The sequence below is a fragment of the Urocampus carinirostris genome, chromosome 8 (assembly GCF_059441175.1).
Source record: "Urocampus carinirostris isolate Australia breed hairy pipefish chromosome 8, RoL_Ucar_1.0, whole genome shotgun sequence".
Taxonomy (NCBI): domain Eukaryota; kingdom Metazoa; phylum Chordata; class Actinopteri; order Syngnathiformes; family Syngnathidae; genus Urocampus; species Urocampus carinirostris.
The window spans coordinates 43066120-43091306 of record NC_142356.1 but is presented as its reverse complement, the minus strand read 5'-3'; the positions used below and the strand labels follow the sequence as shown (position 1 = coordinate 43091306).

The following is a 25187-nucleotide window of genomic DNA, read 5'->3' as shown; positions in this document are numbered from 1 at the left end:
TTGGGCTTCCATAACAACATACTCTCAACTCCACAGACTCCGCCGCTATACTGCAAGTGACACGCGCCGGACGAAAGGGGAGTGGGTAGCGGGCAGGAGTGGTGCTAGGAATCAATGAACTGAACCATTTCCAGGCAGTGGTGTATTTCCGCTGCGTTGTTCATATTTTTGTTTTGTCTGCCTTATTTTCTATTTTAGCTAGTTTTTCATTATATTTAAGCATATCCCATCCTTTATTAGGGAAAATAGATTTTTGGAAATGCCATCATTTTTGGGGGTGCTTGGGTTGAACTGGGGCCCAAAAATTGAGCTGATTATGCCCGTGCCAACAACCATATTTTATTGGTAGTACTTTATTTCACAATTCACATATGACTTAACCGCATAGGTTGTTAGGGCACCAATGAGGACACAACTCTGGACAGCCTTCCCCACTGTTGACGGTCCCTGGCCTGTTCTTGGGTCCTGGAAAAGTATGCACCAGTCCATTCCTTAATGTTTTTTGCCCAGTTCTTTTTCGGTCTTCCTCTCCTCCCACCCCCTTGGACTGTGCCCTGGAGAATTATCTTGGTCAATCCTGATGATTTCCGTTTCCGTCTTTCCAAGATATTTAAATTTGGTGACAGGTTCTAGCTCTCTGTGGTTGATGGTGATTTTTGTGGCGATACCCTGGGGATTCCTCTAATTACTTTTGTTTTTTCTGTGCTGATTTCCATCCCATACTGGGTTGATGCTTTGTCCAGGCGATTGACCACTTCTGAGTTCCTGTTCATCTCCTGCGAATACGGCAATATCATCAGCAAAACGGAGGTTAGCGATGTTGTGTTCCCAATAGTGACTGTTGCTCCAGAGCTTTGGACGTGATCCTCTCAAGGAAGATGACGAATAAAGTTGGAGAGAGAATGCAGCCTTGTCTCACACTGACTGTGGTCCAAAACCACGCTTCAATGGTACCATTGGTAAGTAGCGCGCTGTTGGCATTGGCATACAGTTGTTCAGTGGCCTGAAATAGTTGTTATTTCTGCATTGTGGCCCATAAAGCGGCTTGCAATACTCTGTCAAACGCCTTTTTAAAATCAACAAAAATGTGATAGAGCCTTCTCTGGTGTTGAAATTTCTCAAATAGGATGTGCGGATGTAAAAATCTGTTCTGTGATGCTCCTTCCCTCCCTGAATCCTGCCTGTTCTTCGGTTAGGATGTTTTCATCCTGTGGTTTCAGTATGTTCAGTAGGGCCTTTAGCATAACTTTACTTGCATGGCTGATGAGACTGATGGTTTTGTATTTGGAACATAGTTGAAAGTTTGCCACATCTTTCTGCAAATCTTTGTCAAAATGTCTACAATTTTCTCACCACCATTTCGTATTAGTTCTGATGGGAAGTTGTCGATTCCTGGAGACTTTCCATTCCTCAGTGAGTTAATTGCCTCTACCTCTTCTGTGAGAAAAGGGAAGTCGTCACTTTCCCCTCGGCCCAGACTTCTTAAGAACTTCAAGGTCTCCCTGTGTTGGGTGGTTGTAGAGTTTGGAGCAGTATTCTGTCCATCTATTCACAAACTCTTTTTCTTCAGTTCCCTTTTTCCCTGCCTTATCTTGAATGCTGCTCAATTTCGCCTGTTTTATTTGTGTTTGGTCTTTTACAATCTGGAAGGCTTTCTCTGAAATTATCTTGTTGAGGTACTCTTCTAACGGCAAAGTTGGTCTTTCTCCTTTGCTTCTCTAAAGCTTTTTTCCTGTTGCTGCTTCATACTTGGCTGCTACTCCAGGTGGTTTTCGTTTCTGTAAGTCTTAGTCACTCGAGGTCAAACTTGATCCGTGACTTTTTGACCTTCTGGAGGCAAACACCCAAGTTCAACATGACCAGGTCGTGATCGCTAACTAACCTCAACTCCTTGATATCTGCACGTGCTTGCTTTCTTTATTCCACTTTCTAACGTTGTAGTCAACCTGACTGTGGTGAATTCCATTCGGATGGTATCATGTCCATTTTCTGGAGTTATTGTGGTTGCCAAGGATGTTTGCCAGCACCAAGTTGTTAGAGCTAGCTAGTTCAATAATCCATAGTCCTTTTACTGTACCTTATTTACCATGTATATATTGTAATCCCTGGCTACTTTTTAGTTCATAGCCTTAGTGTATCACGCGTTCAAAACAATTCCGTGATCCCAAATTGCATATTGTAGAGATCAGGGGCCAGCAAAATGGATTTTTGTCAGGCTTGGCGGATCTTTTTTGCTGCTTTGTCCATCATAAAGATCCATTATCCCTGATTGCATATTGCTGAGAGCGGTGACCAGCAGAAGGCACTTTTTTGTTGGTTTGTATTTATATGTTAAAGAGGACCTCACGTGATTTAATGAGATTTGTTCAATAAATCACTGTTAATGTCAACAAGTAAATGGTGTCGTGTGAGACTGACATTTACCATCTATTTTGCAGGTAAAACAACAAGAACAAAAAAAAAAAAAAAAAATATATATATATATATATATATATATATGTATATATATAAATATGGGTGCAGCACGGCGGCGCAGTGGTTAGCGCTTGTGCGGCACAGTTCATGTCATGGGAACCTGTCGTGGGTTCAAATCCAGCTCCAGACTTTCTGTGCGGAGTTTGTATGTTCTCCCCGTGCTTGCGTGGGTTTCCTCCGGGCACTCCGGTTTCCTCCCACGTTCCAAAAACATGCATTTCAGGTGAATTGGCCGGTCCAAATTGTCCATATGTGTGAATGAGCGAATGAGTTGTCTGTCCCTGTGTGCCCTGCGATTGGCTGGCAACCAGTTCAGGGTGTCCCCTGCCCACTGCCTGGAGATGGCTGGGATGGGCTCCAGCCTCCCCGCGACCCTAATGAGGATAAGCGGTACGGCTAATGAGATGAGATATATATATATATATATATATATATATATATATATATATATATATATATATATATATATATAACAAATGAACCCAGAGAGGGTTATTTGGTAATTATTTATTTCATAAATAGTGTTATTTATTTCCTGGCTTTTTTCAGTGAAAAGCCTAGAGAGGGTTATTTGGTTATAATTTATTTCATTAATAGTGTTATTTATTTTCTGACTTTTGTTATGTGAAGAATCCAGAAAGGGTTATTTGATTGTGGCCTTCTGGAAAACAATACATTTTTACATTTAGGCACTCCTGCAATCATCACACTTTTTTTGTTACAAACTGACCCCGGCCCCTCATCAGAGAAGGGAAAAGTTATGTGGCCCTCACAGGAAAAAGTTTGGGGACTCCTGCTCTAACCCATTAACCCTCTAACCCTCTAACCCAATGATTTTCAACCACTGTGCCGCGACATAATAGTGCAGGTGTGGCGAACACGCGTCAGGTGTGCCGTGAGAAATTATCCAATGTCCCTTTTTAAAAATGAAAATTATATCTATACATTTATTTATCCTTTTCTGCAAATATTATGTCATTGTCAAGTGTCTGTGCTGTAACAACTGGGGGTATTATAAATTATATTGTAATTAAACATACTGTTCAGTGTCACTTCATAACATTTTTGGTTAGTAGTGTGCCGCAAAATTTTTCCAATGTATAGAACGTGCCCTGGCTCAAGGAAGGTTGAAAACATTGTTCTAACCATCTAACCCCCTAACCCTTTAACCCTCCAAACCTCTAACCCTAACCTTAACCTTCTAACCTTCTCACCCTAACCCCCTAACCCAACCCTAACCCCGCAACCCTAATCCCTAACCCTAACCTTACCATATCCCTAACCCTAACCCTTTACCACTTACACTAGCACCAATCCTAAACCAATCTCTGACCCTAGTCCTAACCCTGCTCCAACCCTAACACACACTCCTACCCCTCAATCCCTAACCATAACCATTTAACCCTCTTAACTTATCCCTTACCCTAACCCTAAACCTTAACACCAACCTTAACCCTCTAACCTTAACCCTAGTGCTCTAACCCTCCTTCTAACCCCTAACCCCTTGCCCCTAACCACTAATTCTCTATCCCTAACCTAAAACCTACCCCTACTATCTCCTTTGCCCTCTCCTTCTATTCCTTCACTTAACATTTTTTCCTATTCTTTTTCCCCTATCCCTCCCTCTATCTGGCCCCCTTTCCCTTCTCCTTTTTTCTTATTACGTCGCAAGTAGCCCCCCCCTCCCCCTCTCTCCCTCTCTCTTCGGGCTGCAGCGCTTTGACGCACCATGCTTGCTCAGCCGGGTTTGTGGTGTGGTGCTAAACACTCTAGCGGATTGGTGTCCTTCTCACCGAGACCACTGCCGGGACCTGCCAATGACGGGAGGACTGAAACTACATCCACATCATTTTTTCTAAATCGGTTTTTTTTTGTGGAGGACTCAAGAGGAAGCGTGCTATTCTTCACCGTGCGGTGTTGTGACTCTTACCTGGATTTTGCGCGCGTAAGGGCCTGACCACGTGCTAAAGGGGGTGCGTAAAGGTGCGCCAGTGACAAGATTGCGTGGATCGGGTCAAAAACGGCTTACAGACGGGGAGATTCGGACTCTGCGCGCTGCGGACATGTGGAACTTTGCACCGCTGTAGCACAGCCAGAGTCGCTCCGAGCTCTCTCCCAGGGGGAGACCCCGCTCCCAGTTTTGACTCCTAACCCATTAGGGAGCTCCCAATGTAAATTTAGGACGTGAAACTTTAGAGAGGACGAGGAGGACGTTATATCCCGCTGAGTTTGCGGAACACTTTCCAGGATCCTTTTTCATTTGCCCCTCACCCCTTTTGCGCTTCACTCTTGGCACTTGCCGCAATGCCGGGAGCCCCGAATCACAGGAACCCCGGCCGAGCTCCGTGTTCCGCGATGATGAGGCTGTTGGTGGGCGTCCTGGCCGTCGCACTTTGCAGCCGGAGCGTTGACGGACAACCGTGCCCGACTCAGTGCTCCTGCACCGGGACCACTGTGGACTGTCACGGGCAAGGGTTGCGCAGCGTGCCCAGGAATATTCCACGCAACACGGAGAGATTGTAAGTACTCGTAGTTATTTTACTTTTTCTTACAATTTGCGTAGATTTGCATGTTTTCATTCAATCTTTCTTTAAATTGATTTTCTAATTTACATTTTAGCCAACAAATGCAACGACATAAATGTGAACTCAGATTTTATACAAAATCAATGTAACCGAACAAGGTAATACTAAACAAACATCAATCTGTGAGTGAAAGGTCGTGCATGCACGATGCGGTCTTGTTCTGCGGTTTCGTGCTGTTGAATGAGCACGGCGCTCGAGACCACATCGGTTTTGTCTGCAGACCGGCGAGTTAATAAAAAACGGATTTAGAAGTTAAACAGGCTGCATTCTATTAAGCGAAAATTGAATTAAATGTGGCTTGGATTCTTTGTTACGAGAGCATACCTGTTAACCCTAAGTTAGTAAAATATCCCTAAAAAATGGGACTTCACCCAAAGAATCAGATCATTGTTTATGTTCTATTATTCGTTTTAAATATTGTTACCACGACTGTTCACTTGTCACACTTCCAGTCATGTCATTGTTTTTATTACTTGTCTGTACCAGGGGCATTTTTGGTTTAGAGTTTAGGGGGTGCTAAGCACCCAGAGCTGGCTGGTTCAAATATAAATAGGTAATAAATAATACAACAAAAAAAATAATGATTTACCTTGGTGTTCTCTAACACAAACTGTTTTATTAAGCCAGAGTTTGAAAAATGCTACAATTTATGGGGGTGCTTGAGCGCCCCGAAAAAGAGCTGGTTATGCCCATGGTATGTACTTATACTTTCTACTTTTACAATATTTAAATAAATTCATATATTTCTGGGAGTATGATTGTTTTGAAACATTTAAAGAAAAACTTCCATGAAATATGATTAAATTCTATAGGTTGACACTAATCAAGTTTATTGTAAAGTATCCGTTCGCCATGTCACGACTTTTAAATCTGCAGTGCATTGCAGATATTTTTCTGTTAATAGGTGAACTGACATCTGTTTCCTTGGGTGCCCACTGGAGCAATCCGAGCAAATAGATTACAAAAATAAATAACCCCGTATTAATACAGCTTGCGAGCAATTTGATCAGGACGCAAGCACATTATGAAAATATATTTTTACACATTTAACTTTTGACATTAGTTAAAGTTGATTTCATTCTTGTCATCCACCAAAGTTGAAAACATACAGTGCTTGTTTGCTCCAAAATTGTGCTCCTTTGCTGCGTCCCCTTCTGTTTTCAAGTTGTGCAGCTGGTACGTGTCCTAAGAGAAACATGGTCATGAGTTAAATTAACCAAAATTGTTTGGTTTGGTTTATTTTATGTATTTTTGAAATGTATTACGGATTGCCATGGAACAGATAAACTGCAAAAATTGAAGGTATACCTTGTGATCGAAATGAAATATTTAAGCAAAAATTTGACACTGTGCAAATTTAATGTACTCGCCCATTGCTGTTTTTGTCTTTCAGGGATCTGAACGCAAACAACCTTACGAAAATCACTAAGGCCGATTTTTCCGGTCTGAGAAACCTGCGTGTGCTGTAAGTGTTTTTTGCCCCAGTACCCCACTCCCCCTCTTTTTTTTTGCAGACTGCATGACTGCAATGCTTTTACATCTCTGTTTATATAGGCACCTGTTAATCTGCTAGTATAAGTGTCAGGAGGGGTCTTATTTTAAATGCTGGGGCCCGGGGTGCGTCGCAGTGATTAAAAGGGCGAGGAAGGGATGGAGATGAGGAGAGAGGAAGGTTGTCATTACGCGCAATGAAGAAGGCGGGGGAGTCAAGTAAGAACAGGTTGCTAGCACAAAGTCCAAAAGTGAATGGCAGCGACTACACATTGTTAGAATTCCTCAGCAGATTATCTTCATGTTTAGTGTGTTGATGTGTGTGTGTGTTCTTATAAAGCTCGTTTCCGGTCATTGGAACGCATATCAAGCAACAGCTTCAAACTGGGCAGGCTTTTCACGGGTGCTTGAAATCATTGATAATTCTTGAATTTTAATGTTTTGTTTTCAAGTTCAGGAACATGCTTGAATTTTGGGTGAATTGCTTGAAAATGCTAGAAATTGTTGCCATTGTTCTGTTTCCTGGCAGTCTGACTTTATAGACCATGCAATAAATGAAGAAAATTTGTCTTGTAAAGGGTCACCTCTCACTAATGGTTGCACCCAAGTGGACAGCTCTGTTTATAAAACCGTCTATTTTGGCTCGACTCACTGAGAAGAGTTGGCTCTATTAGTTTCTTACATTTTTTGTTTTTTCAATGATATATTGTCAATAATGATAAAACATTATGCACCAAATCAGTTAGTAATTCGTTTTTTCATGTTTTGCAGAGGATCCCCGAAAAACACATGGAATCAAAAATTGTCAGGTCCACAAAGAATGAGTAAAATAAATATCAATTTAAAGTCAAACAACGACACAAAATCCGTGAAAATGCAAAAGTCAAGACACGTCATGTTTATTTGTATAGCACTTTATCACAAGGAGTCTCAAAGCTGCGCAGACCACAGATTATTGCAAACTGCAGACTACACCCCTTCGGTGCTAAAAATAAATGGTTAAATGCAAAGCAATTAACTATCCATCCATCCATTGTATGCACCGTTTATCTTCAGTAGGGTCGCGGGGGTGCTGGAGCCCATCCCAGCTATCCTCGGGCAGTTGGCAGGGGACACCCCGAACTGGCCGCCAGCCAGTCGCAGGGCACACAGGGACAGACAATTTACTTGCTCATTCAGACCTAGGGACAATTTGGACCGGCCAATTAACCTAACATACATGTTTTTGGAATGTGGGAGGAAACCGGAGAGCCCGGAGTAAACCCATGCAGGCACGGGGAGAACATGCAAACTCCAAACAGGTGGTTTGATCTCATGACCTCAGAACTGTGACGCACACACGCTAACCACTGCTCCGCCATGCTGCCCAACAATTAACTATTTACATACAATTAATTTTTAACAATTTAGACATAAATTTTCTGAAAAACACACAAAAAAGGGAAGAATTAATCTCAGTTAATAGCAGCCCATTAACACAAAAAGATGGTAGATCATAGAGGAGAACAGCTCAAAATAGCACAAAGTATGTGCGAGTGACTTTATTGAAGTCATCAGAGTCAACAGAAAAAAAGTTATTTTGAGCCACGCTGGATTTTTTTCCTTTGAAATGACTGGAAAAAATGGCCTTGAAAGTGCTTGAAAAGTGCTTTAATTTGGCCATGAAAAAGGTCTACAAACCCTGGCTGTGGTTCACTCAGCACCTCTTAAGGGAATGGCAGTCAAAGCTACGACAAGTTAGATGCCCTCCAAATTGGATGATAGATGAGTCAGCATCGGGTTTTCAAAGTCGATTCCCATCAATTTTCTTCTCTATCATTCAGTTAGCGCACCCTAAGCGTTGCTAGCTTGTGGGCTGTCATCTCATATTGCGATCTCTTGTTACATGTTGTCAAACTTCTCTTTTTTACGACATTAGGATGATTTTACTAGCTTTTTAAAATTTATTTTCCAAGACATATCTCACTTTTTTCGTTTTTTCTTCCCTACAGGCAGCTTATGGAGAACAAAATCAGCACGATTGAGCGAGGAGCTTTCCAGGACCTGAAGGAGATGGAGAGATTGTGAGTGGCTTTTTTTGCATCAATATAACTGTCGTATTCAGGAGAAAATCGCATGTACAGTAGTAGTAGTGAATGCAGCTACTTACTGGCCAATGGAAGCGGCTCCCCCACATTTCTGAACAACAATACAGTAGGATTTACAGGAATCGGTGCGGTTAATTGGCCTCAATCACCACTTTTTTGAATCTAACATGTTTTTCTAGTGCAGAAGACCCCCTGGATACAACATTAATTAGTTCTTTTGGTGAGGATCATAAGGGGTAACTGTCCATGGTGGGGGATAGATCCTTATGGTAATTAGCTAATGTGGTCCAAACCCTGATAGACCAGGTAAAATCATTAAAATTAATAAACAATAAGAACTGCTTATATGTCATAGACGTGTATATGATTACGTTGCATAAATGAATATACATGTAAAAGTAAAATCAAATATAATGCACCTTTGGTGTGACTTGAGCTAGTTTGGTGGAATAACCAGTGGATGCAGAGGGGGTTGGAGACTGCAATGGCAGATTAAACATTTAACTCATTTTAAAACTTCCACTTGTGAGGATTGTCATGCCCTTAGAAGACCTTGTTGCTTTGATCGCCTGCTTATTTTTAATAATAGTGCCTGACCATCGATAGGTTTTAGCCATATTCCTTAGGACTTGCAGAAATGGGTGCAGTTGATTGGCTTCATTCACCACTTTTTCTACACAAACTTATTTTTCTAGTGCACTAGACCACCGGGATACAACATTAATCCATTCTGAGGTGGGGATAGTGAGGTGAAACTGTCGCATGGCGGGGAATAGATCCCTATGTAATTAGTTTATGCGTTCCAATCCCTGTAGACAAGGTGAAAAGTTTTTCCTATATGTTATTGATGTGCATATGATTAAATTGCATGAATAAATTTAAATGTAAAGGCAAAACTAAATTCTAATCCACCGTTGGTGTGACTTGAGCTGGTACTGTGAAATAGCAGGTGGATGCAGAGGGGGTTGAAGTCCGATTAAAATGTAACTGATTTTCCTGATTATAGTGCCCTTAGAAGATTGTTTTTCTTTACAGTATCACCTGCTTATTTTTAGTGATAGTCCCGATCATTGATTGGTTGTGGTCATATTACTTAGCAATGGTAAAGATGCATGTGCCTTCTTCTCTTGATAATCACTAGCTTTTTTTCCATGGTTATCATCTTCTTTGGACCTGTAGCTAATACCGCATTCCACATAGTGACGCGAAAATATCATAAGCTAGGGTCGTTATGGACGTTAGGTGTTTCTACTTTAGTAACAGTGACGCAATGTTGTTTTTCTGAAATAGCTAAAGCTACCATTTAAGATATTCTCTGTTCTGTTCTGGCAGTCCCATTCCTTGATTTAGACCATACTTTTGCTAACACAGCCACTAGCAGTTTTAACGAATAATATTGCTTTGATTGCTAGCTTTACTTGACCCTCTGGCATGATTTTTGCTAAATAATTTAACAGCTAATGTTTTATTGGCCTTAACTACTAATTGTAATGCTAGCATTGTCGACCTGGTGGATTCTAATGATATTGTCTTTGCATTTATGCCTAGCTACTTTTTTATCTTTTAGGAAAACATGAAAGGAAAAACTGATCAGAAACGTGCCAATTAGTGGAATCATGATAACATAGAGATCATAAATGAGGCTTATAACAAACTGGGATGTGATATTTTGTCGTATCGCCCAACCTTCCTTTAACGTTTGGAGATGATGAAATTGCAATGAGCAATTGTTGGGGTTCATTGGCTGGCATTTAGTATCCCAGCCTGAGGCAGTTATGGCATAATTAAGCCCCGGTTTTCTGAAAGCGGCACAGCGAGTCTGGCATCAAGACAACAGCAACAGGGAAGTAGGGGATGCGGACCCCCTATTGTGTGGACTATCAACCTTGCTGGATGTTTGAGCAACTTGAGCATTTTCAAATGTGTGTTGTCGGACCAACAAGAAATGACTTGCTAGAACGCAGTCGGCATTTTGGGTCTGATAAGATTTAAGGAGAGCTTTTAAGAATGGTTGAAAAATGTTTGTTAGTTTTTCTTTTGGGCTATTTTGCTTTCTTTCTCATCATACAAATTGAACAACAGTGATGGGAGTGATAGTTGTTTGAGGTGAATTAGTTTAAAAGGAACATTTCAAAAGTTTTGCTCGCTGCTGCGCTCGCTCACTGAGTTGTTCACAAATTGTAAGTGGCAGCACGTTCCCTCATTGAGTTTTTTGTAAATTGGAAAGAGAGGAGCATTTCGCTCAATGAATTGCCCACGGACTGCTAAAAAACCCATGCTCACTTACTGAGTCATTTGCAGTGGTGGGCACGTTACTTAAAAAAAGTAATTAGTTATTATTGTTCCTCTCTACTTCTTCCAAAAAGTGACTAAGTTAGTGACTGAATTACTATATAGTAGGGGTCTCCAACCTTTTTCATGCCAAGAGATAATTGTTGTTACTTATTGTAAAGGAAACTCAGTTTGATAACTTATCACGTTATTACTTTGTTGTTACAATGTTATTACCAGGTTAATTATTGGAAATAGGGTTAGATAGATTCAGTCAATCACCGAAAAAATAATTTTACTATGAAAACACATTGACCCAGAACTGGTGAACTATTTTCAGAATGGGTCTGCGAGCACCTCAGCTGTCTTAGGTGCTACCCTGGCAGGAACATTGTTGGAGACCCCCTCTCTATAGTATAAGTAACAAGTTACCAGCAAAAGTAACTATTACAGTTCCATTAAAAATAAGTGTCACAGAATTTTAAAATTTCTGAGCAAATACGAAACACAGTGGTGTCTTATTTGACCGGAGTTTACTTGAAGAGATGAGAACTCTAGGAGTATTTTTAGAAACGTGTTTTGTTTTTCAAAAAAAAAAGAAACAAAAGAAAAATACAATACCAATAGAAAAAAGAGAAAAAAGAAGAAAAATAATAAACTTTACATTTTTACAAATACAATTACACTGAAAAACATAGGAAATATAATTGAAATAATTATAAATTTAGCAAAAAAGCTAAAATAATCGTAATCGTATATTATGCTCAACAAATTTAAAGTCGGGCATTACGGCGGCGTAGTGGTTAGCGCGTGTGCGGCACAGTTCTAAGGTCTTGGGAACCTCCTGTGTGGGTTCAAATCCAGCTACCAGACTTACTCTGTGGAGTTTGTATGTTCTCCCCGTGCTTGCGAGGGTTTCTTCAGGGCACTCCTGTTTCCTCCCACATTCCTCCCACATGGATGGGCTCCAGCACCCCCGTGACCCTACTGAGGATAAGCGGTGCAGCTAATGAGATGAGATGAAATTTAAAATCAACATCACAGATTCCCCCTAAAAATGCATAGGGACCTATAACAAGGGAAAAAAGGCATCTCGGGGGGTATCAGTTGTTGATTTGTGGGGAGCGGGATCCTTTCTTTCAATTGCACGAGCCAGTTTATAGAGTGCTTCGAGGTCCTAAGATTACCCACAATGCATTGCTGGCGCCCATTTTGGAAGTCCACAAAGCTTTTCACTTCATTGTTATTGTTCAGCGAACCAGTTAGATTCTACATTACGTACATTACATTACATTACGAATACGTATTGTTGGCTGTTGTAGCCGAGGGGAAAAGGGTGGGAAGGGCTTCTTTAGACTTCCGAAGTGTGTTTACGATCAGGGGATTGAAGCTCAGGAGAAAAGTGAACGGCGAAGACGAATGTGGCTGGCAGCTATCAACCGGTCGAATTTGCCAAAGCTTGACTGTGTTCGTGTTTGTTCTGACCACTTTCTGACAGGTAAATTTAATTATTTATGATGTAGAAATACATTTTTAAAAGGTTATGGGACATGTGTACTTCATGACAACAGCTCGACGACCCCAAACTACTTTTATAACATATATGTGAGGTATTTCGCCGAAAACGACATTTAAAAACCGAACAAAACTCTGTTTCTCATTCGTACACTATTTTGGTGGAGAAATTCAACGCGGTTTCAGGGAAAGAGAGTCTCCTTTCCTTAGTCAACTCGCGTCAATACAGGATTTAAAGCCCCCGAAAGCTAAGCTAACTTAGCCACCGCTGCGCCGTTCGGAGAAGCGTTGCCTTTCCCGGGTTGTTCAACATAGAACAAAAGGGAAGCAACATGAGAACAACAGTCCCCTAAACCTGCAACACAGTTGCAATGGGCACACAGAATCGATGATGACTTGTCAACAATGATCCATGGTTGTAAACTTGGCTGAGACAAACTCTGAGAATGTAGAATTTTCCCTTTCACAGTCTTGTTTTCATCACCTTCGCTTGTGTGCACAGACACATCCCGAACCCAAACAGACACAAATCTGTCGTAGGCTTCCATACTTTTGTAATTTTGAAAATCCTTCAGTTCACCAAAGGGACTTGGGTGGAAAATAAGATAGTTAACAAGTTCGATGTAAGTCACACACGGCAACAAATCAGGATCAGACTTCCTGTCCTTGTTTTTAATTTTGTAGGGATCCAATTTTCCAATAAAATGCAACTTCGCAGCGTACCGCTCGCGTGCTTGCTTGTCTAAACTCTCCACATAGTTTTCCATAGTGTTGATGGACAAAATCCGTACACAAACGAAGCTAGTTGAGTAAATAAATAGACAAACTGAGTAAATATTTGCTCCTCTCGCTATCACCGCTTGTAATCGACAGACTACCAAGATGGCGGCACGAAGCCATGTTACTATTTTTAGCACAAAGCGCGGAGCCCTCTATAGACATGTTTTGTTCACAAACGACACAGGTCGTGGTGCTGGCAAATATATGGCTTACATTTTTCGAGAATCAGACCTTATTTGCCTTTTCGAATCATCTGCACTCAGGAAAGGAAACCTTGTTTGAAAATTGTAGCACAAAAAACCCATCAGGTGGCGCTAATTAATACATACTGTCGATTTAATCTTTCACATTAAGGCGAGGGCCTAAACTATCATTCTCCGGGCTGCGAGTTTCAGACCTCTACCGTAAAGCATTTTCTTAACGTCCAGGGACCCAAACTCGCAGCATGTATACTCAGAAGCTGGAAATACTTGCATTTTCAGAAACTTAATCATTCACAGAATCAAACGCTGAAAACATTTTTACCCAGCGGATCACCTGTAAAGACATTAAAGTTTCCTGATCATTACGTCATTTGCACATTTAAAAATTGCAGCACATAAACTCACTTAGTCATTTATTATTTCCTTAATGATTCGTCTACGTTCACTTCCTGAGTCATTCATGAAAGGGTGAGCGATAGAATGTTCCAAACTTAAACGAGAAGAACGTTCACTTAACAAATTGGCATAAGAAAAAAAAATGCATTGACACTTTCACAAACGGAATCATTAGCATGCTCACAAATTGAATTAATTGTAAACTAAAAAGAGCATTCACTCATCGTCTCTCTTTTAGAAGACGATTTTAAATGAAGTGCTTGAAAATGCTTGAAATTGATGCCATTGCCATGTTTCTTTGCAGTCCGAACACATATAAATAAATAATAATTCAAAAATAGTGCGTGAAAATGACACCGACACACCTGCTCTGGTGGCACCGCCCCCTCCTGGTCGCACCCACGAGGACTGCTCTATTTAGAAAAAAAAACGGTCTTTCGGCTCTGCTCCCAAGTGGCTCCTCAGGTTTTTTTTATAAATTACATTTTATAAATTATCAATAATGATAAAACATTATGCTACAGATTATTTGGTAATTGTTAATGTAATTAGTAATTAGTTATTCATAAAAAGGTGAGCGATAGAATGTTCAGGGAATCCCTGCAAAACATATGGAATATAAATTAAAATATTGACAGAGCTACAATTTTTTTTTGTAAAATACCAAACAATTGTTGCTTTTTAAACACTGAACAAATTTAAAATTGAACAACATCATAAAATCAATGAAAATGCACAACAATAGAATAAAAATCTAAAATACCAACACTCCTGTGCTATAAATAAATGATAACATACAAAAACAATTTCTAATTGCATTATAACGAAGATCCTCTGAAAAACAGGCAAAAAAATTATAAATTACAATAGGTAAAACCGGCAGCACGGCGGCGCAGTGGTTAGCGCGTGTGCGGCACAGTTCTAAGGTCTTGGGAACCTTCTGTGTGGGTTCAAATCCAGCTACCAGCCTACCTGTGCGGAGTTTGTATGTTCTCCCCGTGCTTGCGTGGGTTACCTCCGGGCACTCCGGTTTCCTCCGACATTCCAAAGACATGCATTTCAGGTGGATTGGCCGGTCCAAATTGTCCCTAGGTGTTAATGAGCGAGCGAGTTGTCTGTCCCTGTGTGCCCTGCGATTGGCTGGCAACCAGTTCAGGGTGTCCCCTGCCCACTGCCCGATGATTGCTGGGATGGGCTCCAGCACCCCCGCGACCCTACTGGGGATAAGCGGTGCAGCTGATGAGATGAGATAAGTAAAACCAAAAGAAAAAGCTTTGGCAATTGCCCTTACCTGCGCTCATTCGTTCAGCCCCAAGCTGCCACTCGTTCCCTAATTAGCCCTCCTCTATTTAAACACGTCATTCTCGTTCACTCCTTGACAGTCCATCTGCCTCCACACAAGCAAGGCAAGCATTTTTGACTCTCCCGTTCTGTTCCCGACCTGTTTCCTGTATCCTGCTCGATTCCATTCCCTGTTTCCTGTATCGATCCCCTGTCCCTGGCTTCCTGATCAGCTCTGGTTACCTGACTTGTTCTGATCTCCGACCACGCTCCGTTCTTCCGTCCTTGAAACCCAACTTGTTCCGATCTCCGACCACGCTCCGTTCTCCCGTCCCGGCTTCCCTACTTGCTTCCGATCCCCGACCACGCTTCGTTCGTGAAAGCTTCCTGCTCTTTCTGCCCAGCGAGCACAAAATCGAGGTCCTTTTTCTCTGGCCCTGACTTCCCTTAATAAAGCATTGTGTGAAACGTTACGTATTTGGGTCCACTGCTTGTACCGGTCGTGACACTGTTGTCTCTAAGATTAAAGATTGAATTAAATCTGTTTCGGAGCAATCAATACAATTAAAATGGGTCTAAATTTGGCTCATTTTTCTTCTTTTTGTACATACAGTACTTTCTTTCTTTTTTGTCTTCCGTATTGAACTCAATTATTAACCACACCCATAGAGCCCTTTTTATGTTTGTAAGCAAGCTGCATTTGCATTGTTAAGCAGATTAAGGTTTTGTTTAGTTAGAGCTAGTTAGTGTCCTAAAATATTTTGCGTTGACATCTTTCATTATTTCTTAAAGTTAGAGTAAGTGCTCAGAAACATTCTTCATTAGTGTTTGTTTTTTCTTAGTCATTTACGGTTCCATCATAGTATGTGTTGTTTTTCTTCATGTTTTTTTTCCAATATCCTGATTATCTTTATTTCACGTTTGTTTTTGTTAAAGATGGTTAGGGTCCCAACGTAGTCACTTTTATCTTCCTTCCTTGTTATGTTTAGTTAGAGTTAGTGTCCTTCTTTTATATTTTTGTTCTGTTAGAGCTGGTCAGTGTTGGAACATTATCTAGTTGTTCCATCTACTCTTGAGTATGTTCCCTACGTAATTATCCTTTCATGTTTTGTTCCGCCAGAAACAGTTTGTATCACATTATATCCTTTCATATTATGTTCATTTGAATGGTAAATGGTACATAGACTGCATTTATTAAATGGGAGGTTTTCAGTGACTTGATAAGCACTTTACAACGTACTTCACACTTACCCATTCACACACACCGATAGCGGAGTCAGCCATGCAATGTTCCTATCTACATATTGGGAGCTTTAGGAGTTCAATGTCTTACCCAAGGACACTTTGACATTTAACGGAAAAGTCAGGGATCAAACCTGTGACCTTTTTTTTCAATACATCATCATCATCATTACGTAGGAGAGCAGCCTTAAATTCTCAATTCTCAATACCTGTACACTATCATAAACCAATTCATTTTCTGTAAATAAATACTTTCCTGAAATCTTATTTTAGGTATACATTTATGAGTTACGCTTTCCAACCATTGCTGAAGTATGGCAGAAGAATATTGAGCAAAATTGCATCCAGCAATTTCTCCTGCCAATCGGATGTTTTCCTGTTTTATCTCTCTATTGGGCAAACCCGTTTGGACGGCAGCTAACTTTCTAATGTGACACGGTTCCTTTATAGTCCTCTGTGAGGGTCTTCAACTGCAATTCACCGTCTCGGGCAACACAAAGATGGAGCTAGCCATCAATGCCCCCCTGCAGCCGAGGGACAAAGGCGGGGCACCCCAGGCCGGAGTCCTGGACCCGAATTTCAAAGGCCTCCGTCCTCCAGGGCGCAGCGGGCATCATGCTGGGCAACGTTGGCCAGAGGAGAGGCTCCTAAGTCAGGGTGATGGATCCAAAGTGACTGCCCCCTGCCGACTTGGAGACCGGCTCCTCCCTCAGTCTTGTCTTGTTTTTTTTTTCTGTCTTTTTGTGACCAGCCCTACAGGGCTTTGCCTGGGTGGGGTCAGGTGTCGGGCAGTAGCTGGGGGCTGGGGAGGTGGAAGGAGGTGTCAGGCATGCCACAACATAAACATTCACATTTTCTAACACTCTGACAGGTTTGCATGAAATTAAATCCCAATTTTATCAATTGAAATATCCTTTGCAAACCGTTTTACATCAATTTGTTTGCATTATTATATTAGATAGTTGAATAATAGGTTGGTTAAACAGTTGGTTGGTTGGGTGTATAGTTTGTTGAATGGTCGGGTAGTTAGATAGCTCTTCGCTTGGTTGGTTGGTTGGTTGATTGCTTGCTTGCTTGCTTGCTTGGTTGAATGGTCATGTTAGTTGGATAGTACTTTGGTAGGTAGGTAGGTCGGTCCATTGTTAGGTGGTTGGATAGTTATATAATTGGTTAGATGTCTGTTTGTATGGTTGGTTGGATAGGCTCTTTGTTGGTTGACTGGTTGGTTGGTCGGTTGGTTGGTCAGTTGGTTGGTCGGTTGGTTGGTCGGTTGGTCAGATGGTCGTTTTGTTGGTTGGCTGGTTGAATAGCTGGTTGGTTGGATTTTTTTGTTTATCGGTTTGATAGTTGATTAGTTGGTTGGTTGGTTGGTTAGCTAATTTTTAGTTAGTTAGTTGAATAATAGGTTGGTTTAATAGTTGGCAGGTTGGCTGTATAGTTTGTTGAATGGTCAGTTCGTTGGATAAGTCTTGTTGGTTGGTCAGATAGTTGATTAGAAGGTTATTTGTTTGACTACTTTGTTTTGTTTGTTTGTTTGTTTTTGGTCGGTCGGTTGGTCACTTGGTTCCATTGTTAGATTAGTTCGACGTTAAATACTAGGTTGGATAGTATGTTTGTTGGATAGCCAGTTTTGGTTGTTTGTTTGGTTGTTTGTTTGTTTGGTTGGTTGGTTGGTTGGTTGGTTGGTTGGTTGGTTGGTTGGTTGGTTGGTTGGTTGGATAGTTTGTTGGTCAGTTTGATAGTTTGGTTGGTTTCCTTGGTCGGTTGTCCCATTTTTAGGCTGTTTGGATAGTTATATAATTGATCAGATATTTTTGGGGATAGCCATCTGTTTGGTTAGCTAGTCGGTTGGATGGGTGGTTGATTGGCTAGTTGGATCATTAGAAAGATGGTTAGTTGGTCAGCTGGTTGATATGTTGGTTAGATTTTTGTATTTCATGGTTTCATCGTATTTATGTCTTCAAAATCTGAAAAAAAATCCAATCAGTGGTAATATAACCAAATACCCTAAGAAACAGGCTTTGGTATTTGTATTGCCATCCAACATTTAATCGTTAATACAGCAGCCTTCTAAAATCAGCAGACAGTCACAGGCTAAGTACAGATTTCCAATTAAGGGTATTCTTTCCACAATACAGATAATGGTCGGCATCATTTAGCCAGTTATTAAGTGATTACATGTCTGAGAGGTAACACAAGTGACTGAATCAGAGTGATCGTGTTGATGCGTTGACACTGTACAATCATTTGTAATTGAAGAAGTATTTTGAGATATTCGCTTGAGATTCCAGTGATAAAATAGTCCTGGTTGATCGTTTCAAAATAAAGAAAATGTGTGAGAGTGAAATGAACGTGTGTGTGTTTTCTGTTTATTGAGCAGCAGAGCTTGAAATTACTCACCAAGAAGGCTTCAGAGATGGATTTCCCAAATGGACGCACTGTAGCAGCCCAGTTTTTTTTTCTTTTTCTGGTATTTGTTGCTAAACAATCCTATCAGGTGAGGATCTCATGAATCTGAATTGCGCAGGAATCGGCGACCTCGGTTAAGATTGTGATATCTCATTCCGTTGGAGACTGATAAGATTAGATGATCCTTGAGTGCACCCAGGGAATTATTTTTTTTTACCTCCATATTTTTTTTGAACCGTTTATTAATAAAATTCTTCTTTGATATGTGCCTTTTGATTTGCAAATTGTGTTAATTTAAGTTACTTAAATAGTTTTTTTTGGTAATGTAAGAACTCAATTACCAGCCCGGTTAGAATATTTTTGTTAACCGTGGGAAATCCCTTTCTGTTGCTGGATTTATATATTTATGTATTTGTTGATTCATATATGTTAAATCAATTGGGTATTCATAAATCATGATTAAGATTTTTCTACATATATGAAAAAGGACACTTTTGCCTCTCTAAACCAATGTTGATGATGTCTATTCATTTATTTATGTATATATTCATGTATTTGTTTGTTTGGTTCTCATGTATTTGTTTACTTATTTTTCACGAGGATTCAGTGAAGAAATCAGTGAAGAAATTTCCATTTGCTTCTTAAAAATGCACCGGTGGATCATTCATTTATTTATTTGTTTGTTTTATAATTCATGTATTTTTTTTTGTGTGTGAAAAATCTGGTAATGTTGTGTCTGCAAAATAATAAAAAATTTACAGCATGTTTTTGCTGGTTTGAATTAGCCTTCAATAAAAACAACAACAACAATAATAATAATAATAATAATAATAATGATAATAATAATAATAATAATACTTATCTAAATCCTTAACTGACCTCTACCCTGTAATGTTTCTCAAAATTTATTAACAAATGATAAGGGCGGCAGTAGCTCAGGAGGTAGAGCGATCGTTTTAGGATTAAGGGATCCCAGTTCGAATCCCGGCTTGTCCGTGTTACATGTCGAAGTGTCCTTGGGTAAGACATTGAACCCCCAATTACCCCCAATAAGCAGGTTAGCGCCTTACATGGCTGCACAGATCACGGCCGCTATTGGGAAATGTGAAGCACAATGTAAAGCGCTTTGGGAAGTCATTGACTTGAAAAGCGCTATAGAAATGCAGATCATTTCAGATCATTTCATTTCATAATGAGCTAAAAAAAATAAAGAAAAAATAACTGTGGTGGGAAAAATTCATAGATAGACAGATAGATGGATAGAGAGAGATAAATATATATCTCATCTCATTAGCCGTACCGCTTATCCTCAGTAGGGTCGCGGGGGGGCTGGAGCCCATCCCAGTCATCTTCGGGCAGTGGGCAGGGGACACCCTGAACTGGTTGCCAGAGGATATATATATATATATATATATATATATATATATATATATATATATATATATATATATATATATATATATATATATATATATATATATGACGTTTCCGAATGTTCGGCCGCAGGAAATGTTACGGGACCGTGGCAGAAATGTGGCAGCTTGTGAGTATTTACTGTGGACTTTGTGAGGCGCTAGCATCTGTTTATGACTGCGGAGTTTAGCAACAACCTGCAGCCAGCCACCCAGCCAGCCAACGAGGCAGGCTGGCAGGGACTCTCACACCTCTGACTTGGCTGCATAACACATTTCCTTCCTGGTATTATTACTCTGAAGCAGAAGTAGGTAGTAACGGGTTACATTTTCTCTGTTACATTTACTTGAGTACATTTTTTGACATTTTGTCCTTCTGGGAGGATTTAAAATCACTATTTTTTTTGACTGTGGAGTAGATTTGTGAAGAAGAAACTGTACTCTTACTTTGCTACATTGAACCTGTTAAGTAAGTACTTGCATTATTTTTTTTTAAATTTCCCGTGTCCCCTTTTGTGAGAGGCTTTCACTAGGCTGTGCGTCCCAACACCCGCCTCGTTTATGGGATCTAAGCAGGTAATAAACCGGCATGTAGAAATCATTCTTAAACAGTAAAAATGTCAGTTTATCCACTTTACCTTTTCAAAATGTTGCTATTTTATTTATATGGATGCATGCTGTGTTTTATTACACTATTTTTCTATGTTTTTCATTCTACCCTTTGACTTTTGTTCATCTATTCCTCATTCATCTTCTTTTCGTATTCTCCATGTCCTTCTCCTATTTGTTCCCTCATCTCCATCTTCTCATTCCTTTTCTTATCCTTCTGTTTCTTATTGTCATCTTTTCCTCTTCCTCTCGTTCGTCATTTCTTCTTCTCCCATCTTCTTTTGTTTCTGTTCATCTTATCTTGTTCTTTTTTCTTAATCTCTTTCTCCCCCTTTTCTTGTTCTTCTTTTATCGTTTTCTCCTTTCTCTCTTATCTATTTGAAGGAGGCCAGATCCTCCACCTAATATTTAAAATAAATAAAACTATAACTTTTGTATCTTTGTATCCTTCTGTTTCTTATGTCCTACTTATTCTTCCTCTCCTTCTTTATTTCTTCTTTAACCCTGTCTACTTCTGTTTTTTTCTCTTCTTTTCCTGTTCTTGTCATTTTCTTTCTTCTCCCTTTTTATTTTTCATTTTTCATCTCCTTCTTCTTTTTCTTGTCTCTATTTGAAGGAGGCCACATCCCTTTCACCCCAAATATTTAAACTAACTGAAACTATAACTCATTCTTTTTTTATTCTTCTGTTCTTGTCCTTTTCCTCTTCCTTCATCCATCCATCCATTATCTGCACCGCATATCCTCAGTAGGGTCGCGCGGTTCCTGGAGCCTATCCTAGCCATCTGCGGGCAGTGGGCAGGGGAATCCCTGAACCCTGAGCCAGTCGCAGGGCACACAGAGACAGACAGACAACTCACTCACTCACTCACACCTAAGGACAATTTTAACCGGCCAATAAACCTGAAATGCATGTTTTTGAAATGTGGGAGGAAACCGGAGGAAACCCACGCAAGCACAGGGAGAACATGCAAACTCCACACAGGAAGGTTTGATCTCATGACCTCAGGACTGTGCCGCACACACGCTAACCACTGCCCCACCGTGCTGCCTTTTCCCTCTTCCTTTCTTTCTTAATTTCTTCTTCTTCTCCTCCTCTCCTCAGATTCATTCACAACCCAGCCCGTACCGCCCAAAATTGTATATAAAAGTTTTGACAAGGTAATGTGTTTTTTTCCGTATTGACTTATCTTCCTTCACTCAATAGTTTGGGAATCATGGCCACGGCGGCATCTGTTGCTCGAGCCCCGCCAAAAACATGCGTGTATGCTTGGAGGTTAAACAGTTTCAGCCGCCTTTCACTGTCCGTGTCAGTCTCTCTCTTTTCCAAGGCGACTCCAATCAAGGCGGGCACATCCGCCCGCAGACACGGGCACACAAACCTCTTCACGCCACTCGAGCGGGGTTAAATGATGGCGCCCGCATTATTAAACTCACCCGAAGTACTCTGGACGCTTCCATTTGTGCGACTGTGTGTGTTTCTGTGGGACCACGACAGGCCCTTGTGAGTTCTTCCCCTCCGGCGAGGGCCTTGTTTACTCAATGGGGTCCCTTTCACACATTCGGTAGCCCGGCCAGACCGCCTGTTTGTTTTTCCCACATCGTCTTCTTTGTGGTTAAAGGGAAATCTCTCTCCCCACTCGATCTTCCCCCTTCTTTTGCCTACTCTTGTCTTTTTACCCTAATAAATAAATCAAATTCATTTTATTAATTTGTCATTTTCAAAATTCATAATACAGTACAGCCCTGGGATACGACGGTAATCCCTTCTAAATTGTGAAGTGCAGGGTGAAATTGTTTTATAGCGGGGGATAGAAACCAGGTTACAAACCTCCAGTACCCTGGGTAAAATCATTTAAATTGTAGAAATAAAGAAAGAAAGAAAGAATGAGGAAGAGGGAGATTAAAGAAAAGAGACAGGGACAGAGAGAAAAAGAAAAGAGTGAGTAAGTGAGTGAGTCAGTCAGTCAGTCAGTCAGTCAGTCAGTCAGTCAGTCAGTCAGTCAGTCAGTCAGTCAGTCAGTCAGTCAGTGAGTGATGAGTGAGTTTTAGGGAGAAAGAGAGAGACCAAAAAGAGTCTCAGAGAAACTGAGAGTGGGAGAAAGACAGAGAGAGGGGGGATAGAAAGTATGAGAATTAAAAATAGTTCAATAGAGAAAGAGTGAGAAAGAAAAAGAATAAAAAGAGATAGAGAGAGTAAAAAGAGAGAAGAAAGAAAGATATTCCGCTACAGTTTTTGTGGAAGTGGTGCCTGGCCTTAGCAACATGCAGTGGAAATAATTAAAACTGCTGCTCTTTTATTCTCTTGTGCTTCTCTTAGCGCTGTCTCACGGGCCGGACTAAAAGATTTGGCTGGCCTGATTTGGCCCGCGGGTCCAATCCGGATAATAAATAAGCCTCTCAAAATTAGACGTGTTAGAAACATATCTCGCATGATTTCACACACCAACACTTCAGAGTTCAAAATTCTTCGGCACACAAAATAACTTTTTGTTGATGTCGTATGGTGTGAAAAATGCTGTAACGAGGGGCCCAAAAGATATATTGTCATTCGACAGCAACAAAATATGTTTCTATGTTGTATATTGCTCTTCATACTTGTATGGTTTATATTTTTATATGGCGTTGGTTTATTTAACAAAACAAAATCAATCATTATTTAGCATCTTTATTGTAAAAAACAAATATTGCATAGTTACACTGCTTGAAAGTCCACAGGAACTCTTATAATTTTTTTTCTCAGTCCCCAAAAAAGGATTACCCTCTACAAACGGACTGCATTTGGACTGTATTTTATACAGTGCTTTACTATTCACTGAGGAACTGCAGAGCGCTTCACCATTCACACACACACACTCACACACCAACAGCAGAGTCAGCCATACAAGGCAACTACATATGTATTGGAGGTATTAGGTGTTCAATGTCTTGCCAGTGCTGTGGAATGCTCTTCCCCCAGAGATTCGATCTGCAACCTCAGTGGAAATGTTTAAATCTAAGCTTAAAACACACTTCTATTATATAGCATATGAATAACCTATATTTTATGTTGACCCAAACTATGTATTATTTGCCCTCATGTAGGTTTTAGATCAGGGGATGGTGTCATAATAGTCTGTCGTTTGCAGTAGTATTTGATCTGTGCAGCCTTTGAGACTCTTTGTGATTAAGGGCTATACAAATAAACATGATTTGACTTGACTCGACTCGACTTGCCGGAGGACGCTTGAACCCAGAGGAGCCAGGACTTGAACCTGCGACCTCTTTGATCTGCTCTACCCCCTTAGCTACAAGGACTATGACAGCGTAACATGCTTATTCTGTTTATTGTAACGCATTTGATTGGCTAAGAGATACAAAAAAATGAAAACAATGAAATAATGTGCATTTATTTTTCTGTCCTTAACTCATTCAATGCCAGACGTTTCTCTTAAATGGGAAGTGCCGGTGCCAGCAAATTTTTGACATTATGACTCGTTTTTGAAGACTTGCAGAAAATGTAATTCTGTAGCTATATAGGAATAGTACATGAAAGAAAGTTTCAACTCTCAACTTGCTTTCGAAATAGAGTCTGTTTTTAGCTTTTAACCACTGTTTGGTAAACAACAGTTGAAAAATGCTGAGTGTCTTGGAAATACTCGTTTCCAAGAAAGAATTGGAAAAAAACGCTTTTGGGGAAAGAATGCATTTGAAACTGAACTTTAATTTCATGACTTTATTATTCATTTATGTATTTGTGATACCTCTAATATCTAAACAGTTATTTCCTTTAACACAACAGCAATTTGCCTTGCAAAATAACATTTCATCGCAAGAACACTGAACTTATGCAGGAAGAAAGCATGAACTTTGCTAGTACCTTTCAGCTTCCCAATGTTTTCAGAGACGTGATCACACAATTTACACGCATCCTTAAATATTCTTTCAACTCCCAACTTCATATATAAATGGATAACAGGACACACTCTGTATCAAAGAGGTGAATCTGAAGTGGTTACGTGATGAACTCAAACCCTTTATAAATGTTTCTTAAATAAACACACAAAAAACCATAGTTTTATGTTTGGCACTCAAGGACAATGCTTCTATAAATGTATTTATACATTATTAATGAGTAATAATTGAAATGCACCACAGCATTCCTGGCGCTAGTGGCAATGAAGCGCCAGTGCACTCCTATCCTAAAGGGGTTAAACAGCCAATTTACAAAAATGTTTCATAACTCAGTTTCTCATTTGCAGGCGCCTGAATCGAAATAATCTGGCAGTTTTTCCCGAGCTTCTCTTCCTGGGCACAACCAAACTCCACAGACTGTAAGTGGCAATTTATTTTCTGGTCTTTTCTTACTCATCAGCTGCTCTATCTTGTTGGAATCTGATGTCACTCGGGTGACAAATAACTTGCTGACATTGTGATAATGTCATTTAACAGA

The 25187-nt window shown here is 40.3% G+C and overlaps 1 protein-coding gene across 6 annotated transcripts in view; it reads left to right on the top strand.

Moving 5' to 3' along the window:
• The first annotated feature begins 4285 nt into the window (after positions 1 to 4285).
• Positions 4286 to 25187, top strand: part of slit2 (slit homolog 2 (Drosophila)) — a 213211-nt gene continuing 192309 nt past the window's right edge. For all 6 annotated transcript variants that reach the window (XM_088342794.1, XM_088342792.1, XM_088342790.1 and 3 more), the window contains exons 1-4: positions 4286 to 4994; positions 6454 to 6525; positions 8543 to 8614; positions 24997 to 25068. In XM_088342794.1, the coding sequence (XP_088198920.1) occupies positions 4780 to 4994; positions 6454 to 6525; positions 8543 to 8614; positions 24997 to 25068 (431 nt within the window). In that variant the 5' untranslated portion in view covers positions 4286 to 4779. The remainder of the gene's footprint in view (positions 4995 to 6453; positions 6526 to 8542; positions 8615 to 24996; positions 25069 to 25187) is intronic.